General features: G+C 41.3%; 1 protein-coding gene across 5 annotated transcripts in view; it reads right to left on the bottom strand.

Annotated features, from left to right (window-relative positions):
- Positions 1-21,118, bottom strand: part of LOC309362095 (THO complex subunit 2-like) — a 58,224-nt gene that overhangs the window by 10,526 nt on the left and 26,580 nt on the right. For all 5 annotated transcript variants that reach the window (XR_014164796.1, XR_014164797.1, XR_014164798.1 and 2 more), the window contains exons 11-31: positions 20,780-20,952; positions 19,673-19,868; positions 17,311-17,352; positions 15,229-15,359; positions 15,024-15,125; positions 14,115-14,199; positions 13,288-13,381; positions 12,343-12,423; positions 11,556-11,652; positions 10,939-11,056; positions 9,009-9,188; positions 8,332-8,496; positions 7,791-8,066; positions 6,205-6,346; positions 5,375-5,532; positions 3,770-3,898; positions 3,221-3,352; positions 2,953-3,137; positions 2,048-2,235; positions 1,244-1,349; positions 57-517 (exon numbers count right to left, since the gene is read on the bottom strand). Coding sequence is in view for 2 of the 5 variants with exons in the window: in XM_081897539.1 (XP_081753665.1) it covers positions 57-517; positions 1,244-1,349; positions 2,048-2,235; positions 2,953-3,137; positions 3,221-3,352; positions 3,770-3,898; positions 5,375-5,532; positions 6,205-6,346; positions 7,791-8,066; positions 8,332-8,496; positions 9,009-9,188; positions 10,939-11,056; positions 11,556-11,652; positions 12,343-12,423; positions 13,288-13,381; positions 14,115-14,199; positions 15,024-15,125; positions 15,229-15,359; positions 17,311-17,352; positions 19,673-19,868; positions 20,780-20,952 (3,241 nt within the window). In the remaining 3 variants the exon portion in view is untranslated. The remainder of the gene's footprint in view (positions 1-56; positions 518-1,243; positions 1,350-2,047; positions 2,236-2,952; positions 3,138-3,220; positions 3,353-3,769; positions 3,899-5,374; positions 5,533-6,204; positions 6,347-7,790; positions 8,067-8,331; positions 8,497-9,008; positions 9,189-10,938; positions 11,057-11,555; positions 11,653-12,342; positions 12,424-13,287; positions 13,382-14,114; positions 14,200-15,023; positions 15,126-15,228; positions 15,360-17,310; positions 17,353-19,672; positions 19,869-20,779; positions 20,953-21,118) is intronic.

Raw genomic sequence — 21,118 nt, 5'->3', positions numbered from 1 at the left:
CTATTATGTGTTACAGTTAAGGAAACAGAAGACCACAAGAAAGGAGGTGAGCTTACCCCTTTCACACTCTGATGCTTCTGATCGGGGAACAGGTGACTTCAAGGACCCAGCTACTGGAGCCTTCTCTCCTCCTCCTCCTCCTCCTCCTCCTCCTCCTCTAATGTTTTCCTTGGATTTCACATCCTTGGTTACTTCTCTCTCTCTGGATGGCTCCTTCTCTTTCTCCTTTTCTGCAGCTGACTTTGACTCAGCATTGGTCACAATGATCTTGGATTTTTCATCCTTTGACGACTTCTCTTCTCTCTTGTTCTTTTCCTTCTCTTTATCAGACTTAGGTGTCTTTTCCTTGCTATCTCTTGCTTTGTCTTCTTTGTTCACCCTTTCTTCCTTTGGTTTATCTTTCCCATCCTTCCCAGGTGTTTTGGCCTCAGGAGTGGCAGCTGGAGTTTTCTCTTTTTTCTCCTTATCTTTTTCCTTCCCGCATTTCTCTTTCTCTTCTTTTTCTTTTATAACTTTGCTACATGAAATAAAAAGGAAATCAGTACTAATACGAAATGTGGTTTAATCATCCTTAATTTTAAACATCCCTCTCTATAGAGTGCAAAAACCCTTTTAAGTTCTGCTTTTCCTAAACATGTTAACAAGAGATACTCTCACTTTTTAAATTTAAGTGGTGAGTGGCATCGAACTTTTTTTCTGGAGCAGTGGTTGCTTCAGTTAGTTAAGTGAGCTATCTCTCTACCGCGCTAATCCCAAAGGACCTGGTGGTCTTGACTGCGCCAGGGATCAGCATAATTGAATTCTGTCACATCCCTACATTAGAGGCCCATAAAGTTGCATTACCCCTCCCTACATGGCCTCATGGTCATGTCCACCAATGGGAAGTCTCCATTTCATCCCAAGCAAAATGGAAACATTTACCCCAGAATTCTGCCATCCTTTGATACAGTCAAGCAGTTCCCAAATGGCTTCGTTTTGGAATGTTTTGGCTCCCAAACACCAAATACCCAGAAGTAAATGCTCCAGTTTTCAACGTTATTCAGAAGCTGAACATCCAGTGTGGCTTTCTGCTTGAGTGGCGGAAGCTCTTGAAGTCAATCAGAAGCCGCGCCTCTGTTGTCAAACATTTTGGAAGCCAAAGGGGTTTCCAGAACGGATTACATTTGACAACCGAGGTTTGACTGTACGGATCTTTTCCCAATGTAATTTGAATTCTAAAGAGAAAATGGCGGCAGTTACTCACCTGTTGGAAGCATTGCTCCCATTGCTCGTGGTCAGCTTTGGTGTTGCACTGGCAGCTTTATTAATCACTTTAACAGCACCCTGAGATTTCTCCTTTAATAATTTGTCTGCTGAAAGAAAAAAAAGATACTGACAATGAATAAACCAATAGACTCACTGAAGTATAAAGTCTTCAAAACAAATTATACTGTGCTTAACACCCAAGTAAAATCGTATTTGTTTTACAGAGAAACAGTACGCATCAATAAGTATTTGTCAGTAACAAAAAAGTTACATTGCGGATAATAATAATAATACCACTCAGATTAACCTCAGCAATTCTTATTCATACAGTAGTTATATGCATAAAGAACTATTATGAACATTGATAGTACAATCCTATAAATGTCAAAAGTTAAATCTTGATGAGCTCAACAGTGCTCGCTCTTGGGTAAGTTGGTGCTTAACTTTTTCACCACAAAGAAGGCAATTTTATTTTAAAAAATCAATTCAGCATTATTTAATGTATAGCACACATGCATCTTTCCCTTCCTGATAACACTGAGCTAAACAAGTAGTGGGGCAGGTTCGCACATATATGTGCATAAAGGACCAGAATTCTATCTATGAGAGCATTAACTCACTATCTCAGTCATAAAGTGTTTCAACGGAGTAATTTCTCACTCTTGCAGATCATCAGCCGTTTAGCTGATGATACAGGTATGCATGTGTGAACTGGCCCTTATCTGTTCTTGTTTTTAAACTAAGAAAACATCAGTGTGAATTCCCACAATCTATACTACTACTTTTATGGTAACTGACATACCAGTCTCCTCAGCTGTGCTTTCTTCCAGTTTAGCTGCATTTACTGTGAGTGAAGAAGAAGCAAGCCCAGCTCCTCCAGGCCCATTTTGCACTGTTGTAGGTACTGCATTCTTGGTGGGTGGATCCTTGTGGTGGAAATCATTTTCAGGGATCATGCAATGTTTTCTACTTTTCAACTGTCCAGAATAGCTGTAAGTCGCATAACGTGTTAAATATGCACAACACACACAAAAAAACAAACACAAGAAGTGGATAGCCGCTTGAAAAGATAAAGCAAATGATTTAACTGTGGGTTGTTTAACTAAGCCAAGTTAAATACAAACATTAAATTTTGTAGAATCGCATAACTCTCTTCAAATCAACTGCAACACCTTAATCCTTATTGTGATCCTCAAAACCTCTGTCACCAAAATATTTTCCCCTCGTTCTGAAAAGAATAAGTAATCACTGACACTATGAATGAAATGCATTAAAAGTTTTTTCTGGAACATAGAAAAGAGGTTAGCATGTATAAGAATGTGGTACAAAATGCAAAATACATGAGAATTTAATCAAAAAAGTCTGAAAGTTCAATATGTACAGAATAACACTTTCTACCCTATCTTGATATTATACTTTTAATCAACTTGCTCTTATCTGCCAACTTTGTTAAACCCTAGATGTACTATCCAAGTTTACACAAATGTTTTAAGGACAGAACTTTTGAGTTTAGTATGCCCAAGAAGGTTCCTGACAAATAAGCCATCTACAATAAAAACCCAAAGTTACTCTGAAACCAACTGATACACAATCTTTCAAGGTAAGGCAAAGTCAGCCTAAAGTAAAAAGCTGATCTAGAAAAAAAACCTCAGGAATGCTTTCCTTGTTTTATTTTTTAGTCATGTTTTTAAATGAAGGATTTGTTACCCCATCGCTAATGCATATAGATCAGGTCTCTTCTCTTTCTCCTCTTGGCAGATCTTATGGACTCTTCTCTCCAAAGCCTGGCCCAAGTTCAAAACTTTGGGGTACCATGGAAGGATTTTGATCAGCACTATCAGGATATTTCTGATGTGTGTATATTCGCCGGTTTCCAGGCAGTGTACAGATGCCTAGGAAAGGAAGAGAAAGATGTTGCTAAGAGGCTCTCAGCAAAACTACAAAACCAACAAGCCTCACAGTGCCGTCAGGTTACCTTGGTTAACTTATAATGCCACTTGTGTACCACATGCCGAAAATTTTCATAATCTAACTGGTCAGCTTTGTTCCCACCATCAAAACCAGTTGCCCGTAATATGGTGAGGAAGCCAGGATAGTTGCCACACTCCTGCATGTACACAAAGAAGATATTTAAGCTTATTCAATAAGCATGTTAAGATGAAAGTGGTTTATAGAAAGCTATTGAAATATGAGCCTACTTGGGGGAGCAGATATTGGTATGGCTCAGGCTAGACAGGGGAAGTCAAGATCTCATGGATATATTGCTACTTAAAAAACAACGATAAGTTTTCCCCAGGCTAGGATTTAAATGCAGGCCTTCTAGAGAAGCCACTAAACATAGTTTAACACTTTACAAACAGGTATCAGTTTTTAGTTATGATACAGTCCTTCTGAATGACACCAAGCTACTATTATCTGGGCTGGCAAAAGTTTCTACTTCCTTTAGGGGGGAAAACACCTGCAACACTGATACTTCTCTAAGTATGACAGGTTTTCAAGTGAGCATTTTGAACATTTTACATACCTTTTCATATATGGCTCTATCACTATGCCACCGAGTTACAGTATCAAGCATGCAGCAGAGAAACCTCCCATATCGACTAGCTTCATTTTCAGTACAGCTGGCTACAGTATAGATTATATCAGAGAATACCTGCAAGAAAAAAATTTTATTGACACATTACAATGCTATGAAACCAAGTTTTTATACAGTGGTGCCCCGCAAGACGAATGCCTCGCAAGACGAAAAACCCGCAAGACGAAAGGGTTTTTCGGTTTTTGCGTCGCTTCGCTAGACGATTTTCCCTATGGGCTTGCTTCGCAAGAAGAAAGCCCATAGGGAAATCTCCGGGGACCTCTTTTAAATGCTGGCGGTGGGGAGCAAAGCCTTCCCCCCCCCCTCCGGCCTTCAGAAGAGGTCCAGGAAGGCCGGCGGGGGCCGAAAGGCTTTGCTCCCCACAGCCAGGATTTTAAAAGCGGTCCGGGATAGCAGGGAAGCGCTTCCCGCTATCCCGGACGGCTTTTGAAGGCAGACGGGGGGGGGAGCAAAAACTTTCGCCCCCCCCCGCCAGCCTTCAGAAGAGGTCCTGGACCTCTTCTGAAGGCCGGCGGGGGGCGAAAGTCTTTGCTCCCCCCTGCCTGCCTTCCCGGGAGAGCGGAGAAACGCGCTGCGATTCTCCGCTCTCCCCGATGGCTTTTGAAGGCAGGCGGGGGGGGGAGCAAAGACTTTTGCCCCCCGCCGGCCTTCAGAAGAGCCGGCGGGGGGCGAAAGCCTTTGCTCCCCCCCGCCTGCCTTCCCGGGGGCTTTAAAATCGCCCCAGGACAGTCCTCCGCTGTCCTGGGGTGATTTTAAAATGCTGGCGGGCGGCAGCGCTGCCGCCCGCCAGCATTTTAAGATCACCCGGGACAGCGGAGAAGTCTCCGCTGTCCCGGGAAGGCAGGCGGGGTGGAAGCAAAGACTTTCGCCCCCCGCCAGCCTTCAGAAGAGGTCGGGGGACAGACTGTCCCCGGACCTGGTCTGAAGGCGGTTTCCATAGGAACGCATTGATTTTCAATGCGTTCCTATGGGAAACCGTGCTTCGCAAGACGAAAAACTCGCAAGACGAAAAGACTTGCGGAACGAATTAATTTCGTCTTGCGAGGCACCACTGTACTTGAAACACTGGATTTTATTCCAATAATTTGTTGAAGGAAATGAAAATGAAATCCCCAATTATCCTCCCCCTCCAGTCAGGTTTTGTTTCTTGTGTTAGTGTAACCTGATGTCAAAAAGCCTTACTATTACAAAAGTTAGAGAACAATAATTTTTTTAAACACTGAAAAATTAACTTTCCTGATTTCATTAGTATCCTATGAAGGCAACAACTTTCTCAGTCTTTTAAAGCTACCAAATCATCGAATAGCTTTCTGATCCAGAAAGATTAGGATCCTTTTTTTCTTGCAACCACTCATTTCAAGTTTCCATAATATGTTTCATCTCTATTAGCGAAGGAATTGACATTATTACCAATACTCTATGAGTTACAATTCAGAGAAATACGTCTTTCAGCTAGTGCATCTTTCCTTCCTTGATGGAAAGGGTTCATCCCTACTTCTCAAAGAATCATAATAATAAACAAGAGCTACTTACTCTGTCATAACAAAGAAGTGTTGAAAAGTTTGGTGTTTTCTGTTGATGCACCAGTTCCACAAAGCGAGCGCAGTAAACAGCATCAATAGCAGAAAAGATACACCGAGGAAATATACACAACTGCAGAAATTTTGTTATAGTCTCATTTTTGGTGGACTCTAATAAACAAATAAGAAGTCATCATTACGTCAGTAAAATTAATTTGCCACATGCGCCATGCACAAAAAGGCATTTACATTTACTGATAAAGGGAAGAAATAAAGTGGCAGTACTTGGGTGCACAGCATGTCCTTGCCTGATGAAGCCATCAGATTGAGATCGATAGCCCTCAACCAGGTATCTCTATCTTCTCTCCAGAGGAATTTCCCCCTCCCCAATCTTGAAAAACTACTAAGAGATAAATGGGTACCAGTGATAAGACAGTTAAGCCTAAACCAGTAACCTACTTACTGAAGACAGGTTGAAGTTGGGCTGTAAAGGGGGATCCTATACCCAGTTAACACAGGATGAGAGAATGTGCTATAGGAAGGGCAAAAGTTGCAAGGCTGGTACTCAATCTCTTGGGCATAATTACAATTGCATCGGCATTAGATCTGCAACTGCCCTAAGATCTGTTTACAAGTAAGGGAAACTGCCACCCAATGTGCCAAAATTCTGCCAACTTTTGGGTCTACATTCAAGTAATGAATTTTATATACATTACAACAAAGTAAGAATGAACAGTCACTCATTTACAAATATTTAACAAATCATTTACACAGATGCTGCCAAAGTCAGAATGCTGCAATTCTGTGTAAGTGGCTGGTGATGAAAAGGTCTATCCTACTTACTTGCAAGAAGCCAATTATCCTTTTCCAGCTTCAGTCTCTGCAGCACTCTTTGCACGTGCTCTAACTGCTTCTTTTCCTCTTCAAGAAGCTTGTCCTGAAGAGCTGTACAGCGTTCTTTTTCTTTTTTCTTTTTGTTCAGAGGCTACGAAAAAGAAATCACGTGTTCAGATTTGATAGTGTGCATACCATCCTGCGGGTGGAGCTGTGGACACGGGTGGCACTGTGGTATAAACCACTTGCCGATCAGAAGGTCGGCGGTTCGAATCCCCGCGACAGGCTGAGCTCCCATTGCTTGGTCCCTGCTCCTGCCAACCTAGCAGTTCGAAAGCACGTCGAAGTGCTGGTAGATAAATAGGAAGCGCTCTGGCTGGAAGGTAAACGGCGTTTCCATGCGCTGCTCTGGTTCGCCAGTCATGCTGGTCACATGACCCGGAAAAACTGTCTGCAGACGAAACACCAGCTCCCTCAGCCTGTAAAGTGAGATGAGTGCCGCAACTCCAGAGTCGTTAACGACTAGACTTAACTGTCAGGGGTCCTTTACCTTTTAAAATCCTGCTAAACTGCTATTTGGGGGGAAAGTGAGCAAGCACTTTATCTTGCAGCCCACTCCTTTTCCTTACAGGTGATCTGCAGAATTTTAACATTCCTAGATGGGCTCCTTGTGCTCAGTTCTGATTGTTGGATCATCTAAAGGAAGGTGTGTATGGTTGTTGCTTCTGTCTATGATTCCCCATTCAGTTAGGTAAATGGTTATGGAAGCCTACTTCTACCATAGTGCCCCTAGCTGTCAGGGGTCCTTCTCTTTTACCTTATACCATCTGACCACATGGATAGATTCAAAACTGGTCTTTCACAAAGAGCTGGCTTATTCCTTATATGTCTATTCCACAAACCATATCAACACAAATCACCAGGGTGATAGTCTCCTATGCAAGGTCCATTTAAATGACTGGGAGCTGGATAGGACCAACATCTGCTGGGTTATGCCCAACACTGGCACTCCTCGTAAACCTACATACCAAATTCCTCTGCCATTATTCTGCTGCTAACAGAGCCTTGTAAAGCAATTCAATGCCACTGGAAAGCTAATACAGTCGTGCCTTGGTTGTTGAACGCCTTGGCTACCAAACGCTACAAACCCGAAGTGAATGCTCCGGTTTGCAAACTTTTTTGGAAGCCGAACATCCAAAGCAGCTTTTGATTGAGTGCAGGAAGCTCCTGCAGCCAATCGGAAGCCGTGCCTTGGTTTTCGGATTCTGTTTGAGAACCAAGGTACGACAACTGAAAGGCACTACAACTGAAAATAGTGCTATTCTCTTGTGTCTAGTCACTGTAAAGCTCAATGGTGGAGAGGTCTAGAATGGCCCCAGAATTGCAGAAATGCAGTGCTCAGGCAGAATTGTATGGAATATTTTTTTTATTTAGAGAGAAGAGCAAGGTAACTAAAAACCTCAGAGCAGAAAATGTAATTGCTTAAAAAAAAACCCTATTATCTAATGCTGTCAACTGTTCTTGATCAATGGTTTTCATGAACTGATAAGATTCTTAAAAACGGCAAGCAAACATACATTTTAAACGATACATACCATTTCCGGATTGTCATCAATAGCTTTCATCTGGACTTTGAGTTTGTTGACTTCGCGTTCATAGCTACTATGTGGCACAGCAAGGTCATACATTGTCAGTGACCAGAACGTAGCATAGAACTGTGGACTGATATCATCCCAAACCTTTGGGATGTGCAAGGAAATCACCGAGTCGTGAACAGGGGCCATCACAAGCTCACACGCTGTAATGTATTTGTGAACTTTCTGCTGCTGTTTGTTCCCTTTCTCAGCCTTTTTCAATTCATCATATTTTGACTAATAAAAAGAAGACACAAGTACTCAATTATCCACTTCTCAAACAGAAAACAAAATCCCTTTTTTATTAACTCTATTAGATTTAAATACAAAACTAAGTCCAAAAAATTAAGTCAGCTAGATTTTAAACCCAGTCACTGAATGAGGAGTGCTTTCAATCTCAGCGAGGCCCCTTTAAAAGAATCAGTGGAATGACAGGTTTAATTTTCAATACAACTGTGTGTTCCGGATATAGACTGCAAGCTAACTGAACATCTGTACTTACTGAAATGTGATGTGCATACATAGGCCGAGAAAGGAAAAATGCAGCATCGTGAGGGGTGTGGAAGTCATTACAGAGAACATCAATGGAAGGCACTCGCTTAATATAATCATCTGTGCTTAAATTGGAAGCCAAAAATCCACCGAATTGTACCAGAGTATCATGGCACTGAATAGAAAAATAGAGAAGTATTAGATCAGACTTTTCAATGAGATTTAAATATAATGTTAACCTTCTAAAAATCAAGAAAATAGCTGGAAAATCACTACCTTTTGTAATAAACATGCAGTAATACTAATGAGAAAATGTTCCTCAGTAACAAACTTTATGTATTTCTTCTGAATACTCAAGGCAACTTCAGATATGACAACACCATATAGTCAACTAAATCTGTAGTCACTTCTGAATCTGGTACAAGATCACACCTGAAACAGAACTTACAGAAGCTATGCAGGCCAGTGGAATCCTGTCAAACAATGTGACAGCATTATGGATGGTAACGGATTGCCATGACTGAAGCAACTTAGTTTTCCTTTTTGTAAATTTCATGAAGAACCCAAAACACAAGTAAAACAAAAATCTATACCACAAAATATAAATTCAGTTTTCTGAATGCAGTATACATGGCATTTCCATGGAGGTTTGTTTAAAACAAACACAAATGTGATCATTTTACTTGCCTGATCATAGAGTTTTCCCACCAGCTTCAAATGTTTCTCTCCTCCTTCTTGAAATATCACTCCATTTCTCTGTTGAGCCATGAGAAGGCACAATGGAAGAGCAAGATCGTGGTCCAAAAGTGCATCTTTTAATCTCTGGGAAGATTTCTTAGTGTTTCTGATCTGTCCAAAATATCCACCCTGCCCAAAGAAGAAATGTAGTTAAGATACCTAAACTGAGAAAAACAGCAGAAGATGTAAATTAAGGTGTACAGTGCCAAACCCTGTCAGTAAATAGCCTTCAGGAAACCTTGAGTTAGAATGTTTCTTCCTCTCCAATTCCCTAGCATGCTGAGAGAAATTTGACATTTCCTGGCTTACAGTAGGATCTGGGGTTGAGAAGCTTTTTCAGGCTGAGGGTGACGAACTTTCTCCAGTATAGGCAGGCCCTGCTTTCCAAACACAATGCATTCCAAGCATATGCATAATGAGCTGATGATTTCAATTATTTCTAATCTGTGATCTCTCTCCCCACTCCCACCATGGTTTCTTCCTAAAACGGCTGCAGCCAACCAGCAAAAGTGAGACAAAGGAAAAACTGCTTTGTTTCATCTCTCTTCACACCTCCCTCTCTTCCATGGTTTCTGACCGAAAATGCACAAACAAGTCAAGTAGTGGGCAAAGTCTGGCTGCTTGGGTATCTCAATCAGCCATGCACTTGAGGCTTGGGCATAATTCTTTATGTTTGGATAACTGAATCTGCAGATGAGCATTCTGATAGCAGCACTTGCGTGTTCTGAAACTGGAAGGCCATGTTAAACATGCACTTCTTCTCCTCCTTTCCTATGCTATGCAATGGTCCAAATACCAATCTTAACCACCGTTGAGGCAAACAGGAAAGTTCACTGCTAGCCAGGATTTCACAAGACATTTGAAGGCAGGTTTGAAATCCCTGGTTAGCAGCAACCCCCTTGTTTATTGCTTTGGTAAGAAGCAAATGTTAAAAAGGTAACTGAACAATGCATTGTTTATTTGTGATTTTGGATAGTTTTCTCTCTCTATGCCATATTTAAACTAGTCCATCGTTATACTGGTGACAGGCTGCAAATGCTCCAGGGTGGGTGAAGCATTAGACAGGTAGTTGGTGGGGCGAACAAGGAAGCGGCCAAGCAAGCTGGGATCACAGTTTTGGTTTAAAGTAGGTGAGTGAGCTGGGTTTGTGAACTAAATGACAGGAGCTGTGTGGGCAAGTGGAGCGGGTGAGTGAGCTGGGCTTGCAGCAGTAGCAAGCTGTGGAGGTTTGGTGAGGAGTAAGGGGAAGGGGAGCTTTGTGGAGGTGGGGTGAGCCAAGTGAGCAGGTACTTGAGCCCCAGTAAAATAATTTAATTTAAAACAAAGAGTTAACCATATTTAAAGATGGTACCAGTTAAGAATGCTTAAGGCCAGCAGTGAGAAACCTGTGTGTGACAGAAGGGGAATAATCCTGCTAAACATTCCTGTTTAACTGCTGCTAAGAATCTGAAGTGTTACACGTAGATCAGGCACGTGAACACGCTGCTCTAGATTGCTACTAAAATTATTTCCATAGTTGTTATTGTATTAATATACCTTTCAGAGGTGTATCAATTATTCATCTACCTTAAAAAATAAATACAGTCGTACCTTGATTTCGAACATCTTAGTTCTTGAACGTTTTGGCTCCCAAATGCTGCAAACCGGAAGTGACTGTTCCGGTTTGTGAACTATTTTTGGAAGCTGAACGTCAGACGGGGCTTCTGATTGGCGAAGCCGCGCTTTGGTTTCCAAACATTCTGGAAGTTGAACGGGCTTCCAGAATGGATTCCGTTCGACTTCCAAGGTACGACTGTACAGCAGGTGAAACATCCTAAGCTACTATGTATGTATTTTTTTGGGACATCTATTTTTCTTTTCTCTCTAGCTTCAAACACACCTCTGCTTTCAGCTGCTCTCCACCAGTCATGGCCTCTAGCTGGTCCATTGTCATCTCTTCAGTGATTTCTATTCCAGCCATTTTTTGTACCACCTCTTTCAAAATAAGCAGGTCAAAGCTATGGAAAAGAATGAGAACAAAAATGGGCGAGGGGGCGGGGGGAAGAGAGAAAGAGTGAAACATAGGCAGGTAAAACCACTGCTCTTGAACTCTATTGAAAGTATTGTGAAAGGTCTAAGAGCCCATTACAATATCTTTCTGAAATTACTTGCACATGAAGCACAAACCACCTTGTCTCCAATCCAAGTGCATCAATGTCAAGATGTTGTAACAGCAACATGAACAGCAGACCGTATACATGAGCACTTCAATGCAGCTTCACAATGTAGCAGGCACTCTGTGCAATTTCCCTGGGAGATGTGAATGTAACCTAGCTGCTCGGTGCAAATTACTAACTGTTTATGTCTTAGTGTATTTTGAATCCTAGGATTTTCAAAAGTTTGCAAAGTTATATTAAACACAACTTATTAAAATATGTTAAAACACTCCAATGAGGGCAACAAAAACTACCAAACTGGCATAGTTTATGAGATCTAAAGTAACCATGCTCTACTTACCTTTTCCCAGCCTTTAGCTGGTTTGCCACATACTGAAGTAGACCAGCTAGTTCTATAGGGTATTTTCGAAAAACGGCACCACAGAAGCTAGCTAAACCTAAAATAGATGGGAGGAAAACGAACTTGAATTGCTGTCATTGAAATATAAGCTTTCCTATGTCATGCACATTCAGTAACGTCATATCAATAGACTATTTCTCATGTGTCAAAAGCAAGTTATCCTTAGAACCTGTTTTTCACACTTCTTAGTGTGCAAATGACATTCTACCTGGTCCCTCCCTCCTGACCTCTCTTCCTGTACTTAGGGAATCGTGTCTGCAATCATACATTTCCTGGCTCCAATTTTTATTCAAGTGCCGTGAATTTACAGGGAAGTGGCTACCAAGCTGTTGCCAACAACAGAGGGTCTTGGAGGCCCTCTCTTCTACATTCCTGCTCTTTCTGAATTGTACTAGGGGCTACTCAGGCCTATGGAACTCCCATCCTAGAGCCTTGTTGATTTTCAGACAGGTGGCTAAAGCACTCGCCCCCCCCCCCGCCCCGTAGCTATTTCAGAATTGTATTCCAGATGGCTCTGGAATACATTTGCTCTGTGTGTTTTTTGAAATGCTTGATTTGTGTGTGCACGTGCACACACACTTTAACAACCATTAGCCACAACATGGATTTTTTAAAATAGAAAGGCAAGATACAAATGTTTTAATTAATGAAGTAAACACGTTAGCAGATGCTAAGTAATGAGAGGACTGCATTTCTAATTAAAAATAAATAAAACCCAAGTACTAACTTTGAAGCCAACTGGAGATTGTGGTGTCATCGTGTTTCATCCTCTCCTTCTCAGGATTAGCCAGTGCTTCAATTATGCAATCTTTGCTGAGGCTAAGGAGGAATTCTTCCCCAAACATAATTATATGCAGTATTAAACATTTAATTATTTTGCTTTGTAAATTTAACAATATTTTGAGACACCTGGCATACACTACTACCTGTGATATTATAGCAGAAACCTAAAACGATGAACACTTCAGGAATATATCTCTGTGGTTCCAAAGTGTTTTGAGTTCTTGCTCAAATTCCTTTTTCTCACACACCTTTAACCACAACTCAAACAGGATAAAGTAAAGAACAAGGAACACCCTTAGGAGTATTTATTCCTCTTCTGTCAAAAGCTACAACTCCCTAAATCTATGACACATGGCCAAATGAGCAGTCAAATACAGCTTGGCTCTTAATAATTACACTAACAGCAGTTCATGAGTCTGAATATTTAGAAATTTACAATATATGATAAAGGGATTACTACTACTGTGCTACAATGGCAGGACAATTTTTTTTTATAAAAAAAATATGCTTTCAATTATTCAATTTGTGCAAGGAGTAGGCCTGGGCAATATGTGATAGATCATTGAAAACCAGCTTTAAATCCACACGTGATAATCCGTTCAAAATATTTGCCCAGATGGTAAACCACTCAAAGCCAGAGGATGCTTTTGTCTCAGCACTCCCCTGCCTCCCGCAGAGGGCAGCAAATCACAGAGCAGGCGCAGGCCAGGAACTTTCATCTGGCTAGAAAGCAGCTTGCTCAGCTGAGCTGTTTAAGAAGCACACCTGTACAACAAAGGCGCTTGCTCAGCTGAGGTAATGATTCTCATTGGAGCAGTAAAAAAAACAAACTTGTGTAAGATATAACCACTGGGTAACTAGCAGTTCTAGGAAGTTAGCAAAAGGATACATGCCAAGACATCATAGTTCAAGGAAGTGAGGTATTTCAATGAGTCGACAACGGGAGTGATTAAATTATCATACTTCTGTATCTGAGACAAAATCTGAAAAAGAGCGAAAATGAGTTTCCCAAGTATAAGAAGAAGAAGAAGCCAGAAGTCCTTAAAAACTCTTAAAAGAAACTACTGTTATGGTTTTCAATCTGAAGAAAAAACAAATAATGAAATTTCATGCACACATCTGTATTACATAGTTAATGTGTGCACTTTTCCTAATGTAATATATGAGAAGAGCCCTGGTGGATTAAGCCAATGGCCCATCTAGTCCAGCTTCCTTTTCTCAAAGTGGTCAACTGGACGCCTATGGGAATCTCACAAGCAGAACCTGAGCACAACAGCACTCTCCTCACTTGTAATTCCCTGCAGCTGGTATTCAGGGGCATACAGCCTCCAAAAGTGGAAGCAGAGCTAAGCCATCGCGGCTAGTAGGCATTCACAGCCTCATGCCATGAATTTGTCTCACTCCCTTTTAAATCCATCCAGGTTGACAGCCATTGCTACATATTGTGGGAGTGAATATAGGGTCTTTGAAGAAGCACCTTTTTTCCCCGTCCTGACAACACAGCTTTACTGGATTGCCTCAATTTCTAGCATTTTAGAGGAAAATTATCCATTTTCTCCACACCATGCATAATACAATAATACCTCTACCACGTCCCATCACCCCCACCCCCATATAAAACACATTTTAAAATAGTCAACTTGTTTTTCAGAATAAGGTAACTTAAATGGGGCTACTAGAAAAGCAAAGGTAGTCAATACTTATCTTGCCACATACATAATCAAATAAAATGGTTGGATTGCTGTGGCTCAGTTTTCCTATTTGTCTTCCAGATGGCTTTACGTTTTCCTTGGTTAGACGCCTACAAGAGTACATTCACATTTTAGTTTCTCTCTTTGCAGTCTTATATTCACATTTTCTAGTCACGGCTTTAGAGTAATCTATTTTCCTGTAAATATAGATAGACCTTCCCAATTCCCCCAGGGAAAACTCATGTTACAGGCAACTTTCACATACGATTTCTGTATTCAGCTTGGAACAGAGGATATAAAATACAAATAGGCAAACTGTAATGAATTAACGCTCTGGGGCAGAAAAGATTCAACAAGGTTGTAAAGCTAGTGTATAATCATTTTATTTAAGCTGGCATTATTTAAAATAGCACAGTCCCAACAGCTAAATTTTCTGACACACCTACTACTCCTATGGTAACCACCTGTACCCAGGGCCCTAGCCATCACATTTCCTTATGGGGTGGGATAATTACTCTCTTCATGGAGCAAGGTTCCATTCATGAAAAGGGGGCTGTGTTTGTGAAAGGACCCATTCCATGAATCATATTCTCCTTCTGTAAACGGAAATTTCTTCATGTACAGTAATTTATCTAACCATCTAATGAAACTGATTTAATATTAAATTGTAGAAGTCTTGCAGGCTGCCCAGCTTTCTAAGTTAAGGCAGTATTTTTTGTTAAATATAAATTACATTTTAGGAAGTTTCATTTAAACACGGTATTACTTGGTAATAGCAGGTAGCATTTCAATCCAATACTTAGGCTGCAATCCCAAGGATACTAATTGTGGGAGCCAGCTTCATGGAACCCAATGGGGCTCACTGCCCTGCTACAATTTGTTCTATAGTCTCATCAACATTCCCCAGGAGAAAACAAGTTTCAACATAACTTACTTCATAATGTATTTGGCTCGGTCAATTGTCTGAGCTTTAACTCTCACCAGTAGTGGGTGACTATTGTATGTTTCATTCTTCCACTGCCCATAGAGGCGATACCTATAGGAGGTTCCAAGAAATCAAAATATGTATTTAATGCATCTCTTAGATAATTTGATGAAGAAATTCTGATGCCATATAGTTTTTACAGGTAATTACTCACCGATACTGGTATGGAAATGTTTTAAACATCCCCCAGAGTTCCTCAGACATGCATGCATTACAATCCATCAAAGAAAGAGAAGGAAGCAAAACCTGGTCGGTAATACTCAGCAAACAGCTGAATAATAACTCCTGAAGGAAAGGAAAGGAATTATCTTATTTGAAGGCAAAATCAAAGGGTAGACATTCTACAACTTTATGAAGCAAAGTCTATGGCTACTAGTTTAAAAAAGGATTACCATATTTTTCGCCCTATAGGATGCACTTTTTCCCCTCCAAAAATGAAGGGGAAATGTGTGTACGTCCTATGGGGCGAATGCAAGCTTTTGCTGAAGCCTGGAGAGCGAGAGGGGTCATTGCACACCAACCCCTCTCGCTCTCCAGGCTTCAGGAAGCTCTGCGCAACCCTTGGGAGACCGGCGCGACTTCGCGCCGGTCTCCCAAGGGTTGCGCAGAGCTGCCTGCATTCCAAAGCCTGGGGCGCGCTCAAGAGCGGGCCCGGGCTTTGCGCAGTTCTCCGCAACCCTAGGGAGACCGGCGCGAGGTCGCGCCGCTCTCCCAAGGGTTGCACAGAGCTTCCTGCATTCCCGGGCTTTGCGCAGCTCTCCGCAACCCTAGGGAGCCCGGCGCGAAGTTGTGCCGGTCTCCCAAGGGTTGCGCAGAGCTGCCTGCATTCCAAAGCCTGGGGCGCGCTCAAGAGCGGGCCCGGGCTTTGCGCAGTTCTCCGCAACCCTAGGGAGACCAGCGCGAGGTCGCGCCGGTCTCCCAAGGGTTGCACAGAGCTTCCTGCATTCCCGGGCTTTGCGCAGCTCTCCGCAACCCTAGGGAGCCCGGCGCGAAGTTGTGCCGGTCTCCCAAGGGTTGCGCAGAGCTGCCTGCATTCCGAAGCCTGGGGCGCGCTCAAGAGCGCGCCCGAGCTTCGCGCAGCTCTCCACAAGCCTGGGGAGACCGCCGTAACTTCCCGCCGGGCTCCCTAGGCTTGCGGATAGCAGGCTGTTCTGGGGGCTGGGGTCGGGGGAAGCTCGGGCTTCCCCCGCGCCAGCCCCGTGCCTGGGGGGGGGGGAATAATTTTTTTTCTTTATTTCCCCCCCAAAAAAACTACGAGCGCCCTATGGGGCAAAAAATACGGTAAATTCTGTCAGTTTTCTGTTATATATTTTTGAATTTAAAAGACAACATGGCTTTAAAATATGACAATATACAGAAGCTGCTGTTGCAGTACATTTCTATGCCACCTTCCCAATAGACTTGTGAAGAAAACAAAACAGCAAAAATTAATGAAGTCACTGTGGCAACAGTGGGGTCCATCTGGTTTTATTTTTTAAAGACGGTGTTAAGTGTCTACAGTCTCATTATTCCAAGGGAGAAGGTTCACCACAGTCTTACTAGGCACTACTAAATCAGGACACATTTGTCCTAGTTGACCAATCACCTGCTTTTTCTATTCAGGCAACCGAGATAGAAAAGCTGTATTTGGCAGCTATGACATGTGATGTACAATAGGAATAGACATTGGGGAAGGTGGGGAGGCAAGAACGGTTGGTGCATATGTAACATCCTCGCACATCCCCTCACCCTGTTGGTGAACTGCTCTAATAACACAAGCTCTGAAAACTTTCTGCACTGAAATGAATGGACATTGTATGTGAATATCTCAGTGCACATTTGAGGCCAGACGTTTGGGTCTTCAACAGTACACTTGAGCCCTGGAAGCTAGAGAGGCTTTAGAAGAATTGTGCTTCTTGCATACTTTGAAATAGTAGTATGCCACACTTCAGGGTGAAGCCCTTCTAAAATATCTTACAACATTAAAAATGTTAATACAACAATTAAATTATTATTATTATTATTATAGAAACAAAGAAGTAAAACACATTCAAAGCTTTTGAAACCTTCCTTGGCCTTCCAAGACAGCTATAGGGCAGGCTACAGGATCAACACTGAGTTGCAGCTTTTATTATAGCTTGTTCCACCTTTAAGCCACATTTCATAGACTATCCAGATATATGGTGGTCATTTCTGCCACACTTATAATCAAGATTGGAAGGGGAGGGAATCAAGAATACATTTTAAAACAGCTCACCATTTTCTCTTTTTCCTCTTGCTTGCCTGCATCTGCTTGGTGCTAAAAACAACAACGAACAATAAAAATCCAACTAAAATGCAATGGTTTCATATCAAAGACAATCTTGAGCAAGTCAGGTTATTCCCCCTTCCCAAGTGCAGGGATCAGCTGAGCTAGAGCAAGGTCTGCAAAATTGGATTCCTTGGTCCTCTGCTGCTGAAGAGAAAGTGGGGTACTGAATAAGGTGAATGCAAAGCTGAGTAGTAAGGAGCAGCTCTCTTTACTGCTACAGGAGGGGAATGGTGCTGCTCCAGCCACAACTGTCTGTAGCAGCTCTCCGGAGTATGAACAACCACAAATGTCTGGACACTCTTGTAAGTATGCTTCCCTCCCTTTAGAAGGCAATAGCCAAGTTGGGGTTAATACTAAACCAGTTTAGAATTACATGAATGGGCCTTGGGTTTGTGAATTCCCTCCTTCCCTCTGACAAAACAGCAAGAAAATTAGAAGAATCAACTTTCTGTTTTCAACTAATCATTATAAATTAACCTATGGTTAATTACTTTAAGTAAGGTCTGCTGACACACACTAGGATCAAACTGTAATTTAAGACATGACTTCTTGTTGTTGTTAAATATATATATACAGTTTAAAATAACCAGAGCCTGCAGTTTTGACATAACAAGCAAACTCTGATTAGTTTAATCCAGGAACAGATGCTTCCAATCTCCTTTTTGTGGAAGCGCACCAAAGGAGAGGTTCGTCTACTCTTAAATAATGGTTGGGCCAATGTGTGAACTGCAACCTTGTCACTGTGCTTAACTTGTTTGCTATTGAACACTTCAGACATTTTACCACTACTGGGGGGTGGGGGGTTGGAATCAAGTCTCAACAGTATGCTTGATGCTTTCTGCAAAATATATTGTGCCATGCAAGTGATATTTACAGAGACATTTGTCAAAAACTGCCAAGGATTTAGATTTGCAAGTGCTTATCCAAGTAGTTAACAGATGCTTAAAAACTTGCAAGTGTTAGAAGACATATTTTACTGTACTTTCCATGGAAACTATTGTGAATATTAACAAGGAACTACTGTTTAATAAGGAAATTACACAGGGCACTTTTCTGTAAGAAAATGGTTAACATTTTCTCTCAGTGGATTGGCAACAGTACATTATTTGTACAAACAACTTCTTATAACATAATCCCAAAGAAACACTCCAAAATACAAATGGCATAAAAGCTTCATTTTGGTACCTGTTTACGTGTTTTTTGTTTTGTTTTGTTTTTTTAGTCAGTCGGAAATAGCATTTTAAAACCATGGAAGTGTGCATTACTCACAATTTACAATTGAAAGGATGAAAATTAAAAAATGGGGTGGCAGGTTAGGGAAAGAATAAGTGTTACAAGACTTACAGACACCTTGTTAGCAAGCTTCCTATATCCCAAACATCTACTAAAGTTCAAATTTTTTTAGAGCAGAGTTGCCAACATTATACATTAGCATTACTAGAGAAGAGCAGTGTGGGCCTCTGGTTTGTAAACTACCTTCTCCAAGCCCTTCTTTGCACATGGCAATTAAAAACTTCCAGTCATTTTCTTTGTAGCAAATCATAATTTGCTATCCAAATCTGGAAGACCTGAACATGTATACATAGCTGCGCTTCAATTACCCAGGCCCTGGTATCCTCTCATTTGGATTACTTCAATATGTTGTATATGAGGCCGTCTTTAAAACAGTATGGAAACTTTAGCTCACAATCCTGCTGCCATACTCTGAACTAACTAGGACTGGGCATTAAAAAACACATTATGCTGAAGTTTAGTCATTTCCAGCAGCTTCCATTCCATATCTGGGCCCAATCTGAAGTGTTTGCCTTTATCTTTCAGGATCTTTGGGGTTTGATGCTAGAGTAACCAAGCAATGAAGGGCTCTAAAGGACTTCAGGGCAGTTCAAAATCACCTCTTACCGCATGTGCCAACTCAGATCCTGACATCTTCTCCAGAGAACTTTTTAAAATCCTGTTTTAAGTATTACTCTTTTACTCTACACATCTTGTTTTTTAGGCTGTATCTTGTAAGTTTGCCAAGGAATCTTTCGTTATAAAATAGCTTATAAAGGCTGTAAGTAATTGTTTCTTATTTGTGTTTAATAAGAAATATATTCTCCTATCGTTATTCAACTTTCAGAACGCTAACACCTTTCACTTTAAATAGGGACAAGATTAGGCCATCAACATTTTCCTTTTAAAATCTTTTCAGGAACTCTTTGATCTCCCACATATGCATGCTAATATGTACAAAGCTACAAAATATACTTCTGTAGGGCACAGAAACAGTTTTTGGGAAATTTTGTTCATTAACTATAAAGTTACCAACCTCTTTCATAAATGCTTTTCCAAGACGCACTACTTTTGCAAACAATATGGGGTCATGAGAGAGATGAGGGCCAAGGTAACAAAGCATGTTGATCACTTCTTTTCTTAAATCTTCAAAACTTTCTACTTGCTTGGGTGCTCTCTTGTTTTGCAAAGGAAGAATTGGTGTCCCTTTGGCACCTTTGGGTACTCCAACCCTGTAAATGAGAGGCAAATTTTACAGTTAGGAGCAGTGGAAGTTGCTGTTTACCGAGCCAGACCATTGGTCCATCTAGCTCAGTATTGCTTACACTGACTGGTAGCAGCTCTCCAGGGTGTCAGGCAGGGGATATTCAGAGATTCCAGTGATTGCACCTGGGTCCTTCTGCATGCAAAGTAGCTATGGCCCTTCTACAGTTTATACAATGCACTTTAAACATATCAAAGTACTTTCTTCTACAGTTTCTGTGCATTACTTGTAACTGCCACATCCGTGCACTTGTCAGATTTCCTCCATATAATGCACAACCAACCCCCAAATAGAGGACCTGGTGAATATTAGGCAAAGGGATATGAATTCAGTTAACAACTTCTGCAAACGATTTCCATGTAGCACAAGAGGTGCAGGTATAGAACGAATTTTTTAAAAAAATACAGCAGACCAAGCAAAAATATTACAACAACAAAAAATCATACTGTGAAAAAGCTTTTCTGCCAAGACCTTTTCAGCAACACTGCTATGGTTGCCTACTAAGGGACAGTGTGGCTGAGCAGGATTTTTCTCTTTCTTTTGGATCTCTTTCCATCCACCTGCCCCTTTAATGGTTTTACACATTAGGAAAATAGAAAGTTTGAAACTAGGCCCTAACACAGACAATGCCTTCCTAGGTATTAGTACATTTGTTTTCATTTTAAGACTTGACATCCCTAAACAACAAGCAGCCTCATTGGCCTCCTAGCTTTGGGCACCATGTGTGAGCTTTTAGAAAGTTCATAAACATTTCCTAACATCTCCGCAGATGAATCAAAGGTTAAGAAGAGCTCATTTCAATCAATCACAGCCAGACCTATGCATGGTTAGCTTGTACAAATATTCTCAGTGCACAGATCATCTATTCAATTTCTTTACCTTCGGTAGAGAGGTTCAATCATCACATGAAGAAGCTGACAAAGAGCAACAGCAATAGGTTTGTGCGAAGTTGCATAAAATGGAGGCATCTGATCCATAATGTTTTGTGCATGTTGCCAGTCACCAATTTTTAACATTGCTTCTAATAAGCCCAGTTTCTGGTTATCAGGTGGCTGAAAAGATAAGCAGGCATGCAAGTTGGTTTAGTGCAGAAAAACTTTTTATCCTCCCAAGCTAAGAGGAAGAACTACCGTACCCATGCTTTCTATGTACACTTGCATCTCTTACATAAATGATAACTGGGAGGAAATATTAGGGCTGTCACTTGTTTAAAGGAAA

Source organism: Podarcis melisellensis (genome assembly GCF_964234715.1).
Source record: "Podarcis melisellensis genome assembly, chromosome: Z".
NCBI lineage: Eukaryota > Metazoa > Chordata > Lepidosauria > Squamata > Lacertidae > Podarcis > Podarcis melisellensis.
Note: the sequence above shows the minus strand (reverse complement) of the source record. Positions and strands in the feature narration are given on the sequence as shown.